Here is a 21,662-nt window from a genome sequence, read left to right on the forward strand (position 1 = left end):
TCCAAAACTATCCCCTTACGATCTTGTTGACCAAAAGTATAACTGGTTTACGATCCTAAAAAGGGTATTATATACTTTTTTTTTAAATTAATGGTTGTAATTTTTTAATATTTAGAAATAAAAAAATATTTAAAATAAATCACTAATTTCACTATTTATTAATATAAAATTAATGATAATAATTTATAAAGTACTCGTAAAAATTATATATATAAACACCTGAACGATTGGCTTTTGTCTAACCTTATCATTGATAATAAGCAACTAGTATTTCCTGAATTCGAACCTTTATCCTTTACATGAGAGTATTTCACTTAAAAACATGCAGATAAATCGAATTATTTTTAGGCTAGAAATCTTTTATTTTACTTCATTTATGTACTTTCAATCTCCTTTTATTTGCATCACGAATTTGAAGCATTTTTTTTTACATATATTGTGTGTTTAAATTAGTTTATTTTAAATTTTGAAAAAAAATTATCAACTTTTGAATTAAAAATTTATTTTTGCTCATAGTTAAGTGTTTCGATATATGTAATTAAATTCAATGCTACAACCTTTTTCATAATTGAAATAGTTTGAACTAGTCAAAACCTAGGTTATAACACGAATTTTGTTGTGTGACGTTGATTAATGGATAAAAATTTCATATTTGACTGCGGTTATCTAAAGTAAAAATGGGATTAAACAATAACCTCTTAAGTGAATCGATAAAATTTAGACAAGTATACTCATATTATCATATATCTTAATCAACATCGGTATCCTAAGTATTAAGTTATTGAAGATGAGTAAATAAATAAATCCAAAATTGATTATACTAGTCTACTTAGAATGGATTGATTAACCTCATTTTTATTTCAGGTTTGGTAGACATCCCCTTAAATTTTTCAACGAGGAGTGTTCTATTCAACAAAATTAGATAGCACCATTTTTGTTTTTTAATTTTCTGAGTTGCGATGATTGGAAATCACATCCACCCATCAGTTACGTAAGAACACCTGTCAAGCAAATCAGTCCTCACAACTTATAGAGTCTTAACTAAAAACAGAAGCTGAAACTAACGACATCAGACAAATGCTAATTACACTCTTTAATTCTCTTCTTATAATTGATTTTAAAAGCATTAAAGCCCTTTCTTTAAAAATTGATCATTTTTTAAATATTATTTTAACTCTTCAAAAATTAGACCAGTCAAAAAAGTATATTAAAAAATTGTCTTCAAAAGAGTATTTTATTAACATTCTTAGTTGATTTATTGACAAAAATTACTGCTTGTGTTGATGCTTTACTCCAATGCAGATAGAACAGCAGTATGCTGAGTACTAAATAATTGTTTAGAAATTAGAAATCCTTAATCATGATCCATAAATTGTCCAAGATGGCTGCATGATGAGGAAACTAAATCGAACAATTATACGATGTTTTGGCAGTAAAAGGGGGAAGGAAAAAAAATAAAACATGGTGATTGTAAATTGGTATAGTCATAACTAATGCTATGTAAATCGTAACCGTTTTAATTTCTCACTCATGGTTATGAATGAGGAGAAAATAATGAAAGCTACATCCACTCCATGAGGTGCTCCGCAATGCCACAACTTGTATGAATCAAATGCTGTCTCCTAGAAATAGGTCTCTCTAATGAGTCCCAATTATCCACCAAAGATTTAATAACCATTGATTTGAGGCCTTGGTGTAGGACCAACAAGCCGTGAAAAAGGCATTTGTGTCCTGTTGCCAGTGTTCAGACCCCTTTGACCTGAAAACCTATCATTTACTTTTGGATCTGATACAGATCTTGAAAATGCTTGTGCAAGTTCAACTGCTGAAGCTGCTCTGCCATAGCGTATGCCAACAGCACCTGAAGATGATTTTGGCTGCTCCACAGGCTTACGCCATGTCTCGGGTGAAGGTGGCCTCTCAGAGGCCTGCTGCCTATCAGTTTCCCTCCCGTTTCTACGATTATCACCACGCCAATTCCTCCTCTGTGTATGAGCTCTTTCACCATCTACCCTTTGCTCCTTCCTTTCAGGCTTTCTGCCTGTTCTTGGATCAAGATGAGAGTCCTCAGTTTTTTCACCAAGTCGAGTCTGGATTGAATGTTCAGCGAGTTTCTCGGCCCTCAAAATATTGTTTTCAACCCTTCAAACAGCACAATTTATTGGCAAGCATTGAATCAGACTTGGATCGCCGTTTGAGTCAAATGGTAGTACACAGACAAACAAAACAAGTCTTTACCTATTTGAATGCTCTACCACATCATAGTTGTTGATTGCAACATCGTCAACCCCTCGTTCCTTCAATACCTGGGGGGAAATATTATCAACATTATTATCATGAAAAGAAGCCAAGCACAACAAAAAGGAAAGAAAGTGATGCCAGTTGCTGCAGTTGGCATTACATGACACATTTTAAGGCACATAAATTAGGAAATTAGAATATTCCACCCAAATTGGGAAGGGGGACACTTTAACAGGATATCCATACCATAATACCAAAGAAACAAAAAATAATAGTAAAAAATAAGCATAATTTAACTGGCATTCAGGACAATAGATAAAATGAAAAACTTACTAGTTCTCTTGGGCGTGCTCCACCAAATAAAGCATTCCTGAAACATTTGCATCATCAATTCCATTACTAAACACGAAGCATTGAATAATAATTCACCAAATGAACTTGCTGAAAGTAGCCCATGCTAGCTATATCATATTAAGCATGGACCAAAGACACAAGATGGAATTAAGATATTACAAAGTTCAACATAATATTTCATATGCACTTTGCTTTTAAGCAAAAGCAGAAATAAGAAACCTTAGTATAGGTAGGTGAAGAACATAACATGATTCAAGAATTCTAAGAGATACTATTTCGTTAAAGTAGGCCACGATTGAGAAACGGGAGTATTCAATGTCTGTATAATGCTTGGTAACAGTCCCAAAATATCACAAGTGCCACGAACACTGGGTGAAATTCTCTATGTTATGACACTCACTAACAACCATATCAATAATGACAATTCACAACAGCAGTCAAAAAGCATTCCTTATATGACAAGAATAAGTGCAAACATAAATAAAAAAATAATGAATTTGAAATTAAAAAGCAAACATAATAATCAATAATGACACTATTTAGTTGTTTTTGAATTCCTTGGTTTGTATTGTTGCTACTAATTATACTTCTAAAGGGCCCAGTTCCAAGCCCTATGTCTAATCTTCCAAAATGGTTCCAAAAGTTTACAATATAGTAAATACTAAATTTGAAAATGAGCCAAGAATACAAACACAGAGAAAGAAAACAATTATTACCCACAAAACGTTTCCATATGTGAGATGTATTAATGTAATTCCACAGTTTCTTTTTCAAATTTTGTTTAATAAAATAAAATATTTTATAAAAATGAAAAATAAGTGTATAAGCAAGGAGCAGAGTGGAGGCGACACAGAGGAAACTGGATGAGATGAGATCCATCAAGAAGGAGTTAATTAATGAGCAGCTAAATTTGAAAAATGCAGGGATAATGATTTTTTTCAGTATATACTGGGTAATGCAAACTAAACTTCCTCTTGAGTATATGCAAAACCTTCCATCATTTTAATTGGATAAAAATACCACTCTACTATTCCTTAAAGCAAATAAATCTTGTGGACATACAAGAAGTTTGCTAGGATCAAGTGCCAAATCTAATTGTCTTTTGAGACTTAAAACTGTTTTCCTCCCTTGCCTCACCTCCCTACTTCTCTCCATCACCTTTGGAATGTAGTAAGCACATAGTTGTTTCTCCAAATTATAGCCATTGGAAATTAACACAGTTACACTGAAACTTCTAAGATTTTCCAAATTTCCAATTAATAGACAACAAAAATGAAGGCATTAAGATTCCACATACACATGCATGCACAAGAGGCCTGAAATGCACACAATCCCCCTTTTGTTATTTTCATTAAAATTTTAAAACTGACTAGAAATTATAACAATTTTTTGCTTGTGTAATTTAGGACTAGCGTATTTGTACTGTGTTGTACGTGGGGAAATCACATCTTTTTCCTTTCTTCTTAATCATTCTAAACAGAAAATATTGGAGTTGTGGCTTGTAGGGAAGGACAATCTCTTTTCTCATAAAGAACACATGCAACTTATTACTAAAAAAAAAGTTAAAAAACATGAGTATTACTTTACTCTGCCAAAGACAACATATATCTCTAAAATATCTGATATAGGTAATGTAGTTAGTTTTGAACTTGAATTGACCTGATAAAAAATTTAGTTAGATTAAAACAAAATATTTTTCACCTTTCACAGTGCATGTTGGGAGTATTATAGTATTAGGATTAGAGTTTAGGTAATGAGCAGCCACTATTGTGATCTTCAAGCAACTACTGTGGAAGTGGGCCTCCGACTACAGTTTACTATAGGTTCAATCAAGTGGCAACGTTTCACCAAATAACAGATAAACACAACTGCCACAAAATAGATATATAATTATATACCATAGATAAAAACTCCCAAACTCACTGTCTCTTGAAACTAACCTGTCTCTTTCAGTGTTTCCGTCCAACTGTTCAAGTGGCTGCGACCGAGGCTTTAAATTCAGCTTCGGACGCTGTCCTACCTCCTTCCCAATTTCATTTTCAGTTGATAGAGGCTTCACAACATTGGCATGTCCATGCGCCTGGTAAACAGTTCCAACGTGGCCAGAATCATTAACCTGCCGATAACCCTATCATGGAGCAATTAAGAGAGCATCCATAAAGCACATATAGGAATAAATAAATACTAAAAACTGAAAGCTCCACCCTGTCTGCCAGAAGAAAAAAATCACTTGAGGAAGGGAATCTCAAAAGGTAAACATGTGAATACCTGTGCATATCCCATAACAGAAGGTTCTGAACTTTCCTGTGGCTTTGCCCTTGGTAGCAACTTCAGTTTAGGTCGCTCAGTTGGTTCAGAAGGCACAGGGTGTTGCAAATCAGACCCAACCATTACCCCGTCAGAATGATAAACACTTCTTGGCTGTGCTTCTGAATACTTGGAAACCCCAGACCTTTCATAATCCAGTAAGTCATTCCTACCATCTTGCATCTGATTATCAATACCTAAACCCCTTTCAGCATGTCTTGCTAGCATTGCATCATAATACTCCTTTTCACCTACCGCATCCATCCTATTGTAAGAACTATTGCCGTAAACATTGGCACGTGGTCTACTACTCTCAACCTCAGAAGATCTAACCACCTCAGCATCTGTCTGATAAGGGACTGCCTTTGACTGCCATCTACCAGAAGACACCTTCTCAAGAGCACTTGCATGAGCCAACTTTGAAGCAGCATTAGCACTAGACCAAGCAGATTGCTCTTGCTCAACAACACTTGCCACTTCTTTCCTCGTTGACCATACATTTGGATAATTACCACCACCACTACCGGAACTTCCCTGCTCCTTACTACCTCCTAAACTCTGAGGATTCATTGCCATGTGAACCGCTGCAGTGACCCTGGTCGAGAAAAAATTTCCAGTCCCAACAGAAATCTGAGACACTGGAGCCACTTGCCTGCCCAATGAACTCCCTCCCAGTCCATACTCAGGCTTCACCTCAACACGAGAAGGTGGAACGCGAATGCTCTCATCACTGATTGTTCTCCGCGGGGCAGAAATACCATCAAGGGGCTTCCTCTCATCCTCATCAAAATTCCTGCCAATGGGGGCAGTGTGTGACAGAAAAGGGGTTTTGTCATCATAATGCCTAGTTGCCGGTGACGTATGCGGCCGAGACCAATGATCCGAGCGGCCCATCGGGGTTCCCCATGTTGAAGGTCGATCATAACCAGAACGATCCGAAGTCCTCACAGTCCTGCGGAACACCCAAAACCGAAAAAAGTAGAACATTACTAGGGGCTGATACACAGATCCATCAATGAAAAAACCTCATCAAACCAATAGAAAACAAAAATCATGCACAATTAAAAGCCGCAGATCTAATTTCCCTATCTAATACCCTTTTTTTTTTTCAGAACCACAGCAACATTAGGGGTACCCATTTGCAAATAATCGAAGTCAAATCAAACTAAAGAAAAATATTAAAAATTTAAAATATTCGACTGAAAAAAAGAGAAAGAACAATGAAGGGGGTGGTACTTACACGCCGGGAGCAGAAGGTAGAGGGAGATCAGAGGGTATAGAACCGCCATGGAAATCCTTAAGCGTCATGGTGTTGCCACTAACTTTCTTCTTCGACATTCTCCCCCTTCTCCCTCACACCCTCTTCCTCACAAAAATTTAAAAAAAAAAATCAAGAAAAGAAAGAGAATCGTAATCCGAAAGCCAAATTCAGGGTTGTGTTGCTGGAAGCGAAGGGAGAGAGAAAGAGAGGGAAGAGTGAGGAGAGAAACCTCAACACAGAGAATAAGAGGAACAGGAACGCGATTACGATTGGTGATTGGTTTGGGGTGCGATAAATGGGAAAGAAAGTGAAGAAGATCGGTGAGTAGTAGTGTGTGAGAATGATTGTTAATGATATTTGATTGTGTGCAATTTTTTTTAATTTTTAATTTATTAGGATTGCTTTCGTGTTGTACGGTTTATTTTGATTGTCCATAGGATGTTGCCACGTAAAGGGACAAAATTTTCTCATCGTAGGATATAGAATCGAAAACCCTTTGATGAATGACGATGCATGAATTCATAACCCAACTCTTTAATCTTTGTTGGGAAGGGAAAGATTCGTGACTGCCAAGTATTGTCTTTGCCGTAGTTGTCACTTGTCAGCACGGACTTGGATCCATTTAAGGATTGGCCCAACCTACTCTTAGAGCACAAATCTTCAAAAAATAAAAAATATTACTAAATCCTTAACGTTGTTATATCAAAGGATATATAAACCTAAGAATTTGAAATCTATATCATCAAAATTTAGGCTGGTTGTTTGATGTATAGTTTGAATGGCTTAATTGGACTATTCCATGAACAAATTTACCAATCAAATAGATTGGTTCCATCCAGTTTTTTAAAATAGTAATTTCAATTTTAATTTATGATTGGTTCCTCAATTGTAACATTAAAACAAAAAGAAAATTGATATCTAAAAATAACAAAATAGCTAATTAAACAATTCATATTATAGTTTATTTACTTATTTCATGTTTTTCTTAAATAATTTATTTATTTTATTTTTCTATCAAATCAAATCAAGCTTAGTGATTCTTGCAACAGTAATACGTCTTATACTTACAGAAGTCATGTCAATGATAAAAATATTCTTTCGGAGGGTTTCTCTATTTATATCCGTAACATGTAGGAATACTTCAATTTATTACAGAAATTGGTCATTTGGTATGTTTGAAAAAACTTAAGAAAAATAGTTTGAGTTTTATAAGTTATTTTTAATTTATTTTAATAAAAAAATTAATTTATCTTAATAAATTTTATTGTTAAGTTTAAGATATAAGTCATAATTTAAAAATAATTTATTAAATAAAAAATTACATAAATTATGTATCTAAACGTCATGTTTATCTTATTTCAAATAAAGTGGATTAGGTTCATAGAAAAATTTTAGTAACGCATTTTTTAACATCCTTTCTATTATTAACTCAAATTTATTGAAATTATAATTATAAAAATATAAAAGAGAAATGTTAATTTATGAGTATAAAAGAGTGAAATTCGTATTATTTTTATAGTTTAAAATAAATTTTAGCTAATAATAAAAAAATATATGATAAAAAAAAGTATGTTACTAACTTTCTTCATATCTATATATTTTAGAATAAACTTTGCTTAAAAGGATATTATATGAGAAAATTTACAAAAGTTAATTAATTTGACCACATCCCTCCCTAGATCACAAGAGAGTTGAAATCCACTTCTAATATCTTGGCTCCTACTATGGATGAATTGTTGGATCTGGGATGAAAGTATAAATAGTATATCATGCCTCTTCAGGCTATGAGTATCTCCTCTCTAGTGATTATAATAGATCTTGGAAATGGTTGGGGAAGGTGAGAGTTGTAGAAAAAATTAGAGTACCTTTATTTTTGTTTTTAAAAACAGTTTATTTAAAAGTAAATAAAATAAAAGTTGTTTATAAATATAAGTTTTATTTTCATTTTATTTTTAAAACAGTTTTTAAATTAATTTTAAAATATAATTTTTAAAAATTAAAAATTAAAATAGAAACAAGCATACCTATTCTCTTACTTTGGCTTTTGCTCCATGATTCTCTCCCAACAAATTCACTTTGCTATTATTGCAATATGGCCATGATTCCAACTTGGGGAGATGCTCTCATGGACTAGATCAATATACTTTACACTGCCTTCATGGTTGTTTACATGTTAGAGAGGTGATTGGATGAAGAAGTTGAACACATCAATGATCAGATTCCTCTTCCTTTCTTTGGAGGTGGAGGAATAATTACATTTTTTATGAGCATAAATGGGAGGTTAAGAAGGTTATCAATAATATTATATATCTACTTCATGATGGTATTATACTTTCTCTAAGGAAAGATAAGAAGCATGTGGATATCCATTTGTTTTTGGGGAATCCTAGACCATGGTATCTTTAAACTATATGTGTTCATGAGACCTATTTGCCTAAAACTAATTAGATTGGTGCTGGCATGGTTATCGAAGACCATATGAAAAACTGGGTGCTTGATTTTTCCTCTCAAGATGGTGAAGGAGATCCTACGAAAGTTGAACTAATGACTATTTTTCATGGGTTAAACATTCTTTGGCAGCCAAGTTTTGGGATTGTTGTTGCCCCTACAATAATTATCGACATGTTGAATGAGGGTTCAGTTCATCAGGTGCATAAATATGCATCATTGTGAAGTCAATTTTATTTGTCAACCAAAAGCTATGCATATTTCTACTACTCCTTTTCTCTTCTTTAGAAACGTTATTTGTATAAGGACAACTTAGGCTAGTTTAGTTGTTTCCTTTCTTTTCCTTTTGTCTCTTTATCATATGTATGCAAAAAAATTATTTATTTAGAATTTTAAAACTATTTCATATTGATTTAATATTCAAAGGGATATAAAATATCTAAGAATAAGAAAAAAATTGAAAAATGAAAATGTAGAAGATTAAAAAATGTATAGATGAACTAAATAAAAATATTAAAATAATAAATTTTAAAAATATCATGTGACACTTTTAGTGAAAAGATCTTGAATGATACTTATAAATCATTCTACATTATTAATCATTTATATATTATTAGTAATATAAAATTTACTTAAAGATAGAAATATTAAATTATTTATTCCTTACCTATAAAGTCACTTGGTATTAATTTAATTATGAAAATATAATAATAATAAGAGAAAAACAAAAAAGGTTGAGAAACATAAAGATTAAAATAAATAAAAATTTAACAAAATTAAATGAATTAATAAATAAAAATATATTTAGAAAACAAAAATAAGAAGAAATATAATGTGACATTTTTAGTAAAAGTGATAAAAATAAGAAAAAATACTTTTAGTCGCAGAAGTTTAGTAATATATATAGATTATAATTATTCAATAATTTAGTGAAAATCGATTGATTTGATCATATTTATATTGATGATCATCGTTCCAAGCAAAAAAGAAATCTTATTGGTAATACTAGGAATTTTAAAAGTATTCGACTGTTTACTTAAATTCCACAATTTGTTTTATGGATGTACCAAAAAGGATACTACAATGTTTCAATAATAATAAATATTTTGTCATATACCAAAAGGCCGATTTAAAATTAAAGTTACATACTTCAATAAAGTTAAGTATATAAAATTAATTTTTTATAACAAAAAATTCTATATTCATTATTTAAATATTAATTAGAAAAACAAAATTTACACTCTTGTTTTGATGAAAAATCTATTTATTTAAAATTTTATCCCCTGTAACTTATACTTATCTTTGAGTTACTTGTTTTATATATATATAGACACATTTGTTCTTGAATAATACTAATCTAAGGTAGGTTTTCATTAAAAATAATATAAAATCTAAGAAAGTTTAAATTTTAATATATTAATAAAAATATATATAGCTTCTTTATAGATTTTATATTGTCATTTATTTCCAACTATGCACAATAAATATTTTTTTTAAATGATCTTAATTAAAATTTTGTATGATTTTTAAATTTTTTATATCCTTAACATAGTTTATTTAATATAATATAATATTTCTTGTTATTAAAATATACTTACTCCTTTTTATATTATAAAATTTATTAAATTTTAAAAATAATGAAATACATTTTTATTTTCTATTAATGAAATTATGAAATAGAGATCCTTTCAGCGGTATTTTATCTCAACTATTGTCTTCTTATAAGCCTATGAATTTGCGCAATTCTTATTTCAATTAAAGTTGTTAAAATGAGTTATTCGATCATATGAGGTAATTTGATTCAAACTTTCTTAGTAAAAAAAGCATATATTGTATTTTAATCTCAAAATAAACGTTTAAATTCAGTCCAAATTTGATTTAAAAAAAAAAGATCAATTGAATAAAAAAAAAATAAGAATTGATTAGTCCGACCTTTTTATCAGTTTTATTCTCAATGTATTCCTTCCATTAGTATATTTAAAATAATTTAAAATTCTTCTAATTGTATCCTTATAATTTTTTAAATTATTAAATGAAAAATTAATAAAATACTTTGTATATTTTAAAATAATAAATGTACATACTTTTTTTTATTTAATACTTATTCACTTTATTTAATGTGTGTTAAGTTCTCATAGTTGGAACCTATGCATTGCAATCTTTTATTAAAAATAACATAGTATTACAATATTGAATGTATGGATATTATTAAGTGTTATAATTTTTAACAAAAATTTATTATTTATTAATTTTTTAATCCTATAAGAAATAAATAACTAATTTATTAAAACTAACAAAAAGTAGTCACATGTATATTTTAAAAATTTGCTAATTGTTTGGCTAAATTAAGTTTTAAGTTTAGATTGTCTTTCACTGTTTTATAAAGTTTCCTTTTCTTTGGGCTGGACTCTTTTGGATTTTTAAAACCTATGTTCATAGCCTAGTTTTGTTTTGTTGGGCTTTCTGCTCCGTTTAATATAAAAAAATGTTTATAATATTAAATATATAAATAAATATATTCATTAATATATATATCATTAATTTTCTGCTGTGACTACACTACTGCATGAGATTTTCAGTTAAATAAAATGATTAAATGAATGAATGGTGAGATTTTAAAAAGTGAGATGATCGAGATGAGAGGATCCAGATCCTATGTCGAGATAGTTTTATTTTTGTTAACTATTTTCACTATATCAATAAAAATTGTTTAGCGAGATTCCATGGTGAAAAAACGGAGATTGATTTTGTCTTCAGGAGTAGCGTAGGGAATGCAAATTTTTACTTTGAAGGAAGAAAATCTAAACAAAAAAGGTAATTATTTGATGAAGCAATGGGAAAGACACGCGTCAAAGTTAAGTAATATTAAGAATAAAAAAGATGGCAGAGAATTCCAAAATTTGTAGCTTAGCTTCGAATGCGAAACGGCGCGTGACTTGGATCCGATTATTCATTCATACGTAAAAGCCAACGCCTTTTAACTTCGTTTTCCGTACAGTGTGCAATCGATGCTCTATCGCCACGCTTAAACAATGGAAGAATCTGCATTCCCTCATCATTACTCTCTCTCTCTTAAGAGATTCTGATGTAACGGTGTTGTTCCAGGGAATGTCTTGTTTACTGTGTACTGTTATTTCTGTTGGACGTTCTGTTTGTGTCACTGTTTCATTCACATCATCATGATCGTCGAGACCTAAAGGTAAAATGTTCCTTTTCTCCTTTCTAAGGAAACTCTATTTGTTTTTGTTTCTTCTTATTCTTTCTTTCTCTGTTTTTCTTTTTTCTCACTACTTGTTTCAATGATTGGTGCCAGATGTGTCAATTTTTTTGTCCTTTTGAGCTCAATTTGCTTGTTGTAAGTGTCAATTGGAGTATTTTTATTAAGTGGATCGTTCATTATTTTGAAATTCAACTTTCTTAAAGTCTTTTGCATTTTCAGGTTTTCTATGCTTCTTCCACTTTTGTTTTTAGAATAAGTTTATTGCTTGCAAAATCTTCGTTGATAGAAATCTGTTGGGAGCTGGGAAGCACATGATACATGTTGATGGCATTTTCTTTCTCCCGGAGAAATAATAAATCTGTTTAAAATTTGAAATAACTTAATCCAGAAATGCTAATTAAGAAAACTGATTTGTATAACTACCCTTAACCATGCCTGTTGATACAATTCTAATTAGCAGTGCCAAATAGTGTTCCATTGTTCTCTAATGATGGAAACTCAGTGTGCTGCGGATGATGTTTTCTCTGTTATTTATCATGCAACGTAGTTGGGTAGCTCTAATAAGTTTTGTGAAGATTTTGTCTGTTCATTTTTCAGGTACAAGTGCAGACATTGAGTAGCTAGAGTATAGTTTGCTTGAAATGAGCTGGACTACCTTGGTTTTGATAATAGGAATTTGCATAGGCTTTGTGGTTGGGGTGGGTTTTGCGTTTTCTCTGTTATTCTGCATCAGGTGTGGAAAGAAGCATAAAAATGTGAAGAGGGTCAGTTCTAAGAGAGGAGCGAGCATTCCTGTTCATGTCAATGGGGCTGAGTCCAGCTCAGCATTATCAGAAGGTCTGGAATCTCCCAGAACATCTGAGTGGAGTAATACGCCTTTCTGGTTGGAAGGACTTAGGAGGAAGAATGAAGCTTCAATATGTGGAATTCCCAAGTATTCTTACAAGTATGTTAACTTCTATTGCGCAGTTGTTTCAATGCTTTTCTGATCATAGCCTGTGTGTACGCTGTGCTGCAAGAAGCAAACAAGTCCAACAATTGCGTATGATATCTGGTAACCAAAACAGAGGAGGGAAAATAAATAGAAATGTCAGTTAAAATGCTGTGTTGGCGTTAATTGAGAGTAAGAGAGAGCATAGGAAAATTCTCTGTATACTAGAAGCAATGAGAATGTAACAATGCAAGTTCTCTGGCACAGGAGAGAGAAAATCTAACCAGAAAAAAGGACTAGGATATATGACATGACTGATAAGAAAATATTTAATTCGGTGGGGGATTGTGAAAGAATAGAACTGTGGGGGGTTGAAACCGACGCCTTCAGAATATTTTTTAGTTTGGCTTTTTGGATTGTATATACTTTTATCTTTGGCTTGGAGGCAGAGGTTGGGAAGGATCTCTCTATTTTCCTTTGGTTGTTGTTATTCGTGTTCTGTACTTGCTCATGTTTTATATCTCTCTTTCTTTGACCTTGTAACTCATCCTTTTTCAGGGATATACAAAAGGCTTCTTCAAATTTCACAATTATCATAGGCAATGGAGCATTTGGTCCTGTTTATAAAGCACAGATATCTACAGGTGAGGCAGTTGCAGTTAAAGTTCTTGGTGCTAATTCAAAACAAGGAGAACAGGAATTTTTAACCGAGGTAATAGTTGATGATATGCTTAGATTTCCTATTAACTTTTATGGAAGTATTGATTAAGTATATAGCCTTCCAATAGGATCCTCTTCAGGGTGAATGTTATTCTTTGCTCTAGAAAATATATTGGAGAAAAGAAAACTAAATATTACATTAAATATACACTCGTGATGTTACTGTATCTTTCTTTTCCCGTTCAAAGGAGGATCCTATTTTATTAATCTTTCACTCGTTATCCATATAATCCTATTTTACTAATCTTTCACTCATTATCCATAAATCATATATATGTACTGCATAATCCCAAACTATTTGATCCTTGAAGTTTCTAGGAATTTTACTTCAAATCTGTTGTAAAATGTGTGGGAGAATAACGAGTTTGTGCGGAGTATCTTAATCTTTTACAGTAAGGAGGTTACTGTACCTTTAAAAAAATGTCTCGACATAAATTTCTATGGTATTTCTTAGTATGTAGTTGTATTTATACTGTTATCTTCATTTTCTCTCCCTTTTATATCTTCTGAATTTTAAACTGGCAAAAGACATTCAAATCATTTCTGAGCTGCCATGAGATCTGTGTTAATGTAGGGGCTATGTACAGGACTACAATTTTTCACACATTAATGCAATACTATGTCCTGTATTAGTTCTTGTACTTATTTTCTTCTTGTACTAATGGTGGAAGCACACTTACTCTACCGATAACACCCTTTAATTTGGAAATAGATACTCTTAAACTGTTCTTTACACCTTCATAGATTTAAAATGATCTGACGAATTTGGATGGTAATACGATTTATACTCTCAAAGTTTGCTTTCTTGTTAGCAGGTTTTATTACTTGGAAGATTACATCACAAAAACCTTGTGGAATTGGTGGGCTATGCAATAGAAAGAGGACAGCATATGCTTCTTTACATTTACATGAGCAACGGCAGTCTAGCTTCCCATTTATATGGTTAGAAGGAGATCAACTCTTTTCTTGTCATTTTATAGTAGGCAAAATTAGTTAGAAACTGAAGAATGCAGCAGATGTTCTCCATGTCAATTTCTTCATTCTTTCTTCCATGAAAAAAAGTTTGACCTGAATATTTGTCAAAGTTCAGTGAAGCATATCAGTGAACTTACCTATCTCAATAACTTAAAAATCTGACTTGCTTTGATTTTTCTCTTTCAAAAAATTTAACATTTGAGTACCCTCTGACAGGAGTTTATTTTTACTTTCTTGAAAATACAATAGCATGCTATGTAGTACGTGATGTACTGCATATGCGAGGTGAAAAGATTAATCTGGTTATATATGGGCTTGTTTTCTGTCAACCTCATACAGTCAACTTACCATTATGTTTATTGAACCAAAGTTAATCCAAGGAAAAACAGTTTTCATATTTTCTTTTAGAGCTTATAAGAATTTTTGCTTGAACTCTTCTATTCTCAATTTACCTTTACTTGTGCTGATGATATAGGCAAAAATCACGTGCCATTGAACTGGGATTTGAGGCTTAGCATAGCACTAGATGTTGCAAGGGGACTGGAATATCTACATTATGGGGTATATAGTTTACTCAAATATTACTAATTTAGTAAGCTTACACGTGGAGAACATGGAATGGAACAGGAACAGGTTTACTTTTGGTTTCTTCTTATTTTTAAAAACAACTCATTGCAGGCTTCTCCACCTGTTGTGCACCGTGACATAAAATCTTCCAATATACTGCTGGACCAGTTTATGAGAGCAAAGGTAATCTTTGCACATTTAGTTCACACAAAGATGAAGAGGAATGCTGATGATACTTTAAAGCATTCATGGGTGCATTATTAGTACTTGTAAATCTTGGGGTGTTTTTTCTCGTTTTGTTTATGTATTGCATTCCCTACAGTCTCTTTTCTATACGTTTCGTCAAAATCATGTCATCTTACCTCTAATTTCTTGAAAATGTTGTCAGGGAGAACTAAACTGTCATAGTTTTCTTGACTCAGAGGAACCTTTTCTGAAATGATACCTTATATTTTTTGTAAAGATGCTCCTGCAGTTCTCCTTTTTAATATATCCCTTCAGTTGTTCTTTTTCCCCCAGATTGAAGCTTAAAACCTTTCTTTTCAATATACATATAACATTTATATTTTACTGAGCAGGTCACTGACTTTGGGCTTTCCAGACCAGATATAGCCAAACCTCGCATGTCAAACGTCAGAGGAACTTTCGGATATCTTGATCCTGAGTATTTGTCTACAAAAACCTTCACTAAGAAAAGTGATGTTTTTAGTTTTGGTGTGCTACTGTTTGAACTTATCACTGGCAGGAATCCACAGCTAGGGCTCATGGAATATGTAAAACTAGTAAGAACAGTATCTGCATGTGGGCTTCTATGAGTATGCTTGTGCTGCGTTGCATGCATACATTTTAATGCATTAGAAAATACATCTTGAGTATATAACCTTTTAATACTAAAGATTCACACAGTATTCTTTCTGGTTATGATTAGGCAGCCATGGAAGGTGAAAAAAATAAGGTTGGATGGGAAGAAATTGTGGATTCGCGACTGAATGGAAAATATGATGTGCATAAGCTTAATGACATGGCTTCACTTGCATTCAAATGTGTCAATGAAGTCTCCAAAAGCCGACCTCCAATGAAAGATGTTGTTCAAGCATTATCTCAGCTTTGTAAGAGGCGTAAGAAAAATCTTAGACGAAAATCTCCTGCTGCATTAAGGGAATTGTCCATTGAAGTGGGCCAACTAGAAACTCGTGACTTTTCATCAATAGAAAGTTCAAAGGTGCTGCGCAGATTGCATAGTCGTTAAGTTTTAGCAGAGTGCTAGTGTTTCTGGATGTATAAATATTTTGTTTACTTAGTTAACGATTTAACTTCTTCACCATGCTGGAAATATGAAATAGAAGGGGAATAACATCGTGACCGCATTAGGGCGATCCTACGCACAAGTTTAATGAATTAGGAGTATAGGAGGAGAGTGTAAGGATAAAAAAGGTATGCTCAGTAAACTTCATTGTCTTTGAAGATGAAAAGAAAATGCGACATAAATTGCACGGTTGATAATTTTTTTACCCCATTTCGTGTCTATCCCTGTGACAGACGGTATAGTCATTTGTAAGAAAGTTAATTGCTTAGAATGATTGCCAATATGGTAGTTATTATCAGATATAAAAACAGGCTTTAATTAAAACAATGACTAGTATTTTGTTTAACTTACCCTGCAAGTTTCCAGTTCAGATTAAAAGATCCCATGGTTTGACCTAGTTGGTGTCATGATTAGCAGGTTTGATTATTCAAGTACATATCTGTGCTTGTATTTAAAACATGGACAGAAATTTTGAACGGCAAACATAATAAAATCAAAACAATAAAGTGATTGAGATCTTTGCACTAAGTGGTAGCGTCATAGTCTGTAATTTAATGAAGTGGTAATACAGTAGAGAATTGACAAGGATGAACCTACTATTCCCCCGATTACTTATTAGCAAACTGCTATTACCTAACAGGCGGAGATTTTACCAGGGCATCAAAATATTCAAAATTTAGTTCTTCAGGGCCCCATTGGTCTTCAAGTACTCCACAGTCTGGTCATAAATTTCTTCAATCCCATACTTGAAACTAAATCCTTCTTTGAGGAGCTTTTCAGAAGAGATTGTTATCTTTGCCTTTGAGGGACAACCATCGAATCTGCAATCAGAAAGGCACAAACATAAGTGCAATATGAAGTGTTTTCAGGTCAAAACAACACAATGCAGATTCCTTAGGAAATAGAAAATGTATGCCCATATAGTGGCCTGCATAAAAGAACAGAAATTCTTTGACAGATAGATATTGTATACCCTAAATAACCACTTCAACACAATAGAAATCCGAATGCTTGAAATAATCACTTCTTATTTCTTTGACTGTCAGAAACACACAAGAATTTCTCTATGACTAAGGAAAGGGATTTCTTGAATATAAAAAATGAAAAAGGAAAGGGCCTTCAGTTAAACATTCCACGCCAAATGTATAATTAGAAGCTTACTCAGTTGGAATTTTATACTGAGGGTATCGTTTGCTAAGAAACTTTGCAAGCTCAGGAACACTAGTATTGTGAGCACAGCAAATGTATCTACCAGAAGCTGATTCTTTCTCCGCCACAAATATATGTGCTCGGCAAATATCTTCCACATGAGCGATGGATATTGATCCTGACAGAAACTGCATACCTTTCAAGGCGTTTATAAGGAAATCATCGCCTGCAAAGTATAAAGAAAAATGCCATTGAAACATTTATGGGTCATTCACTATGGTCCAAAAAATATAGAATTTTTTACATGTCCAAACAGTCCTTAAACCGGTATATTTAAACCTGTTATAAGGGACGTGGCCAAGCCAACGCTTGATGGGATGTCTGGAGTGAGAGAAGGACCAGTTGTGAGAGTAGGTATCACAGTAATGAGATCAATGTGATTTTCTTCAGCAAATTTCCATGCAGCCTTCTCTGCTAGTGTTTTGGAGGCAGGATACCCCTACACATTTGTATGAACTTCAGAATCTATCCAATGACTAACCATCCTATTAGGAATGGCAACAAGGCAACGCAAATCACTACTTCGACCCTTGAGATTTTGTAAGTGTTATTTATTTTAGTCCCTAACTAGAAAAAGTTTTACTTTTGTTCCAACTTCATAGAATGTTATAAATTCTTTTAACTTCTGTCTTAAATGACAGGTTGCTGACAAAAAGATACAGTAAAAAGGTTACTAAATTGAAAGAAATTTTATAATATTTTATGAAGTGAGTAAAATTTTTATAATGTGAGATACTAAAGTGAATAACGCTTACTCTCATTCCCCACTCCATCCTAAGTTCTAAATTAAGGTTGGATTTTTACCCAAGTAGGTGGCTTTGCAGTGTTGAGGTACTCAACATCAGTCCAGTTGCTTTCATCCACAACAAGACCAGTCTCCTTAAGTTGGTTTATAGTTACAGCAGCTGCTGAAGATGTTAAGATGACTCGTTTAACATCTTTTGATCGTGCACATGCTTTCAACACATTCAATACGCCTGTGATTGCAGGCTTGATCATGTCATTCTGAATAGTAATTGCAAAAGAATTTCCCATTAGTCTTTTTCTCCAACATGCACATGTACGTGTAAAAGCATTCAATTTGGTTGTAAAGTTCATAATGCAGTTTCTAGTTCAGTGTCCAATCTACCTCAGGATCTTCAGAAGCAAAGTTCACAGGTGTAGCAAGCTGGAAAACAAGTTCACAGCCTGCTATAGGGGCATCAAAATCTTTTTCAACTGTTAATTCTGCTCCAAATATATTCAATTCGCCCAAACTTCGTAGAGCCACAAGGTGAGATATTTTTTTAGGATTATCTGCACAAAACATCAATATAATAAAATCATATTTGGACTCTATTCTACAATACTACTTCTGAAGGGAGAGAGGCCAGGTACTTCTTGTTATGAGCTAACCAATAAAATTAGTGGAAACGAATTATAGTAGGTGCTTGTTTGATAAAAAAAAAAGTGTCTTTTTCTCTCCAAGATCTATATCATGATAGCCGACAACACGAAAAGATCTGAATTTATATTCAACCTTGATTAATCAAAACAATAAAATACAAGCGGAGAGAAAAAAAAGTAACTTTTCAGCCATTATATTATTTAATTTATACGATTGGAATCTTATTTATTTATATATATATATATATATATATATATATTTATTTATTTATTTATTTTTAATTTTTTTTAGGATATAGCAATTTTTTTTTAGTAGGTTTTGTTTTCTTTTCTTCGAAAGATAATATTTTTGGTGATTACAAAAAGAGCTATCCTAAAACTCAAGACTATATCAGACGTGACAAAAACAGAAGGCAATCGAAAAAAAAAACTTATGAACTTTCTTTCCCTTTTTTAAAAATGATACAAGAAAAATTTTACACTGATAAAAATATGTATTTCTTACCGATGAATTTGTAACTCATGTACTTAACTGTTAATGGACCCCAACACAAGTTTTTTATTCTTTTATCTTACAATAGGAGGAGTGAAGGAAGGAAAAAAATTTAAGTAAAATATCAAAGAAACACCTAGAGCCTATTTGAATAGGCTTTTTCAATGGAGAAACACGATTTTTGATATATTTTTCTCTAAAGCAAATTACTAGTGGTCGAAACTTTGTTTTAATGGGTTGCAATAGCAAATTAGTGCCTATTTGAAAATTTGTTTTCTCCAACCCTAAACTATAATTGATTTTCAATTAGGGTTGGCATTATGGTTTAACATATTGGGTTGACTCACTAAACCCAACAAAATTTACGAACCTGCTTAATCCCAATCTGCTTGATTCACATTTTAAAACAGGTTAAGTAGAGTGGATTACCCATTGAATAAATAAATAGATAAAATAAAATAATTTTTTTTATATATATTTATTTTTTACATATATAAATTTAATAAATATTAAAAGTTAAATCTTAATATTAATAAAATTATTTATTTATATTAGTTAAAATTTAATTATATTTTTATTTTTATTTTTAAAATTCATATAATTTTAATATTTAATATTTATATGGGTCAACCTGCTAATTTGTTAATAAAGCGGGGTGACAGAAAAAAAATTAATTTAAAAATAATCAATCCTGTGTACTTTTTAAATAGGTTCTTAAAAGTCTTTAGAGCCTGATGAGTATTTTCAACGAAGAAACATAATTTTTTTTAATATATTTTGTTTAAAACAAAAATATTTGTTGTAGTTTAAACTCCCTTTAAATGGATTATTTGTTTTTTTTTAAATAGAAAAAAAAAAATGAAGCTCGTACACAGTACACAATTTCTTACAATTTTCAGCCATCTAATGTGAACCCCAATATTGACACGTACAAATGAGAAGAAAAAAATATATATTTGAATTTCTTGTTTTTCCCTCGTTCTTTTTTTTTCATTGTCCTTTTTTTCCACACTTGATGCCCCTAAACAAACTTTATTCTAATATAAATAAACAATTTCAATATGACACATTCCAGAGAGAGAGAGAGGGAGAGAGAGAGAGACCTGGGTCTCTAACAGTGGTGTTGACAGCATATCCATGTTGGAGCAACTGCTTGATGAGCAAAGAGGCCACGAACCCACTTCCACCAATCACACAAGCCTTCTTCATTCCCATGTTTTCACTCTCACTCCAAATTAAGGACAGTTTTGAGGAGTGAAGCTTCTTCTTAAATAACATTTTAAGTCTTTCATGAGTTACTTTATTAAACACAGCGTTTGTTTCATCTTAACTTTAAGGTGAGCACGTGATGATGTTTGGTGGTGTAGCGTTTCGTCACCAACGACTCAACATCAACAAGTCACTCGTTAAAACATGCCAAACTCAATTTCAAGTCTACCCCACTCTATATCTATCTATCTATCTAACATTCAATCGTAACATACCAAACCACACATGCTAGGAAAATTAACCCAGACCATCTCTTCACACGCGTGCAAAAACAAAACCATAATCATTTTTTCTATCATATCAAATATTAGGATATGTAATTATATTATATATTTAGGATTTGAGACTTGATGTTAATACTAATAATTTTTAGATAAACATGCATTTATTATGGTTTATAAAAGTTTGATTTTATTTAATACTATTTAATTTTTGTAATTCGAATTTAAAAAAAAAAATATAAAAATCAATCTCACAATATATGATATGCCAGTTATTAACAAATTCCAACAAAGATACTAAAATAAATGAAAATTCACATCTTTTGAGATTATTTTTAATATTTTCTTTTTTAAGAATCAAAATGAAAGAGATTTTAGTCATTTCTAATTACTTCACAGGCAAAGATGAATCTTTCTTATCATGTAACACTCTGCACTCTATTTTTTGAAGCTATTCGCTTAATGTAACACACTCAACTTGATGAAGTAGATTGCAGTTAGATACTCTACTTAATTCTTTTTACAAGAACATTTTAAAGATTTTTGTTGGTCTTTAATATAAGATTTTTTTATAAAATTTTAAAAGTATTTATTTATTTATTATATATTTATCCTCCGTTATTCAACCTCATCATGAGTAAATAAATAAATAAAAACATATATAAATTAAAATATAAAGATGAAAAGTACAAATAAGTTTGTGTGAAAACCACGAAAGAGCATTAAATATAGTTCTTCAGAGCCCGCAAGAACA

At 31.8% G+C, this 21,662-nt stretch overlaps 3 protein-coding genes across 4 annotated transcripts; 1 reads left to right on the plus strand and 2 right to left on the minus strand.

Moving 5' to 3' along the window:
• Positions 1-1,300: 1,300 nt before the first annotated feature.
• On the minus strand, positions 1,301-6,526 carry LOC113857896. Of its 2 annotated transcripts, none has more exons than XM_027490170.1 (6): positions 6,143-6,526; positions 4,864-5,854; positions 4,536-4,723; positions 2,575-2,611; positions 2,239-2,306; positions 1,301-2,142 (listed from the first exon to the last, which is right to left on the minus strand). In XM_027490170.1, the coding sequence occupies exons 1-6, from the start codon at positions 6,238-6,240 to the stop codon at positions 1,668-1,670; spliced, it is 1,857 nt and encodes a 618-aa protein (XP_027345971.1). In that variant the 5' UTR covers positions 6,241-6,526; the 3' UTR covers positions 1,301-1,667. The 2 variants fall into 2 exon arrangements, with proteins under 2 accessions (XP_027345971.1, XP_027345972.1); XM_027490171.1 differs by having other exon boundaries at positions 1,435-2,142; positions 4,536-4,675.
• Positions 6,527-12,472: 5,946 nt separating this feature from the next.
• On the plus strand, positions 12,473-16,432 carry LOC113859149 (calcium/calmodulin-regulated receptor-like kinase 1). Its single transcript, XM_027491965.1, has 7 exons — positions 12,473-12,777; positions 13,321-13,474; positions 14,298-14,424; positions 14,933-15,018; positions 15,136-15,207; positions 15,603-15,806; positions 15,953-16,432. Exons 1-7 carry the CDS (start codon positions 12,473-12,475, stop codon positions 16,271-16,273), a joined length of 1,269 nt encoding a protein of 422 aa, XP_027347766.1. The 3' UTR covers positions 16,274-16,432.
• A 574-nt stretch (positions 16,433-17,006) lies between these two features.
• LOC113859920 (anthocyanidin reductase ((2S)-flavan-3-ol-forming)-like) lies at positions 17,007-20,696 on the minus strand. The gene is made up of 6 exons (XM_027492579.1): positions 20,522-20,696; positions 18,669-18,835; positions 18,344-18,544; positions 17,819-17,978; positions 17,492-17,705; positions 17,007-17,151 (listed from the first exon to the last, which is right to left on the minus strand). Exons 1-6 carry the CDS (start codon positions 20,694-20,696, stop codon positions 17,007-17,009), a joined length of 1,062 nt encoding a protein of 353 aa, XP_027348380.1.
• Between the last annotated feature and the right edge of the window lie 966 nt (positions 20,697-21,662).

The sequence above is a fragment of the Abrus precatorius genome, unplaced genomic scaffold, assembly GCF_003935025.1.
Source record: "Abrus precatorius isolate BTA unplaced genomic scaffold, Abrus_2018 Scaffold2, whole genome shotgun sequence".
In the NCBI taxonomy this organism is placed as follows: Eukaryota; Viridiplantae; Streptophyta; class Magnoliopsida; order Fabales; family Fabaceae; genus Abrus; species Abrus precatorius.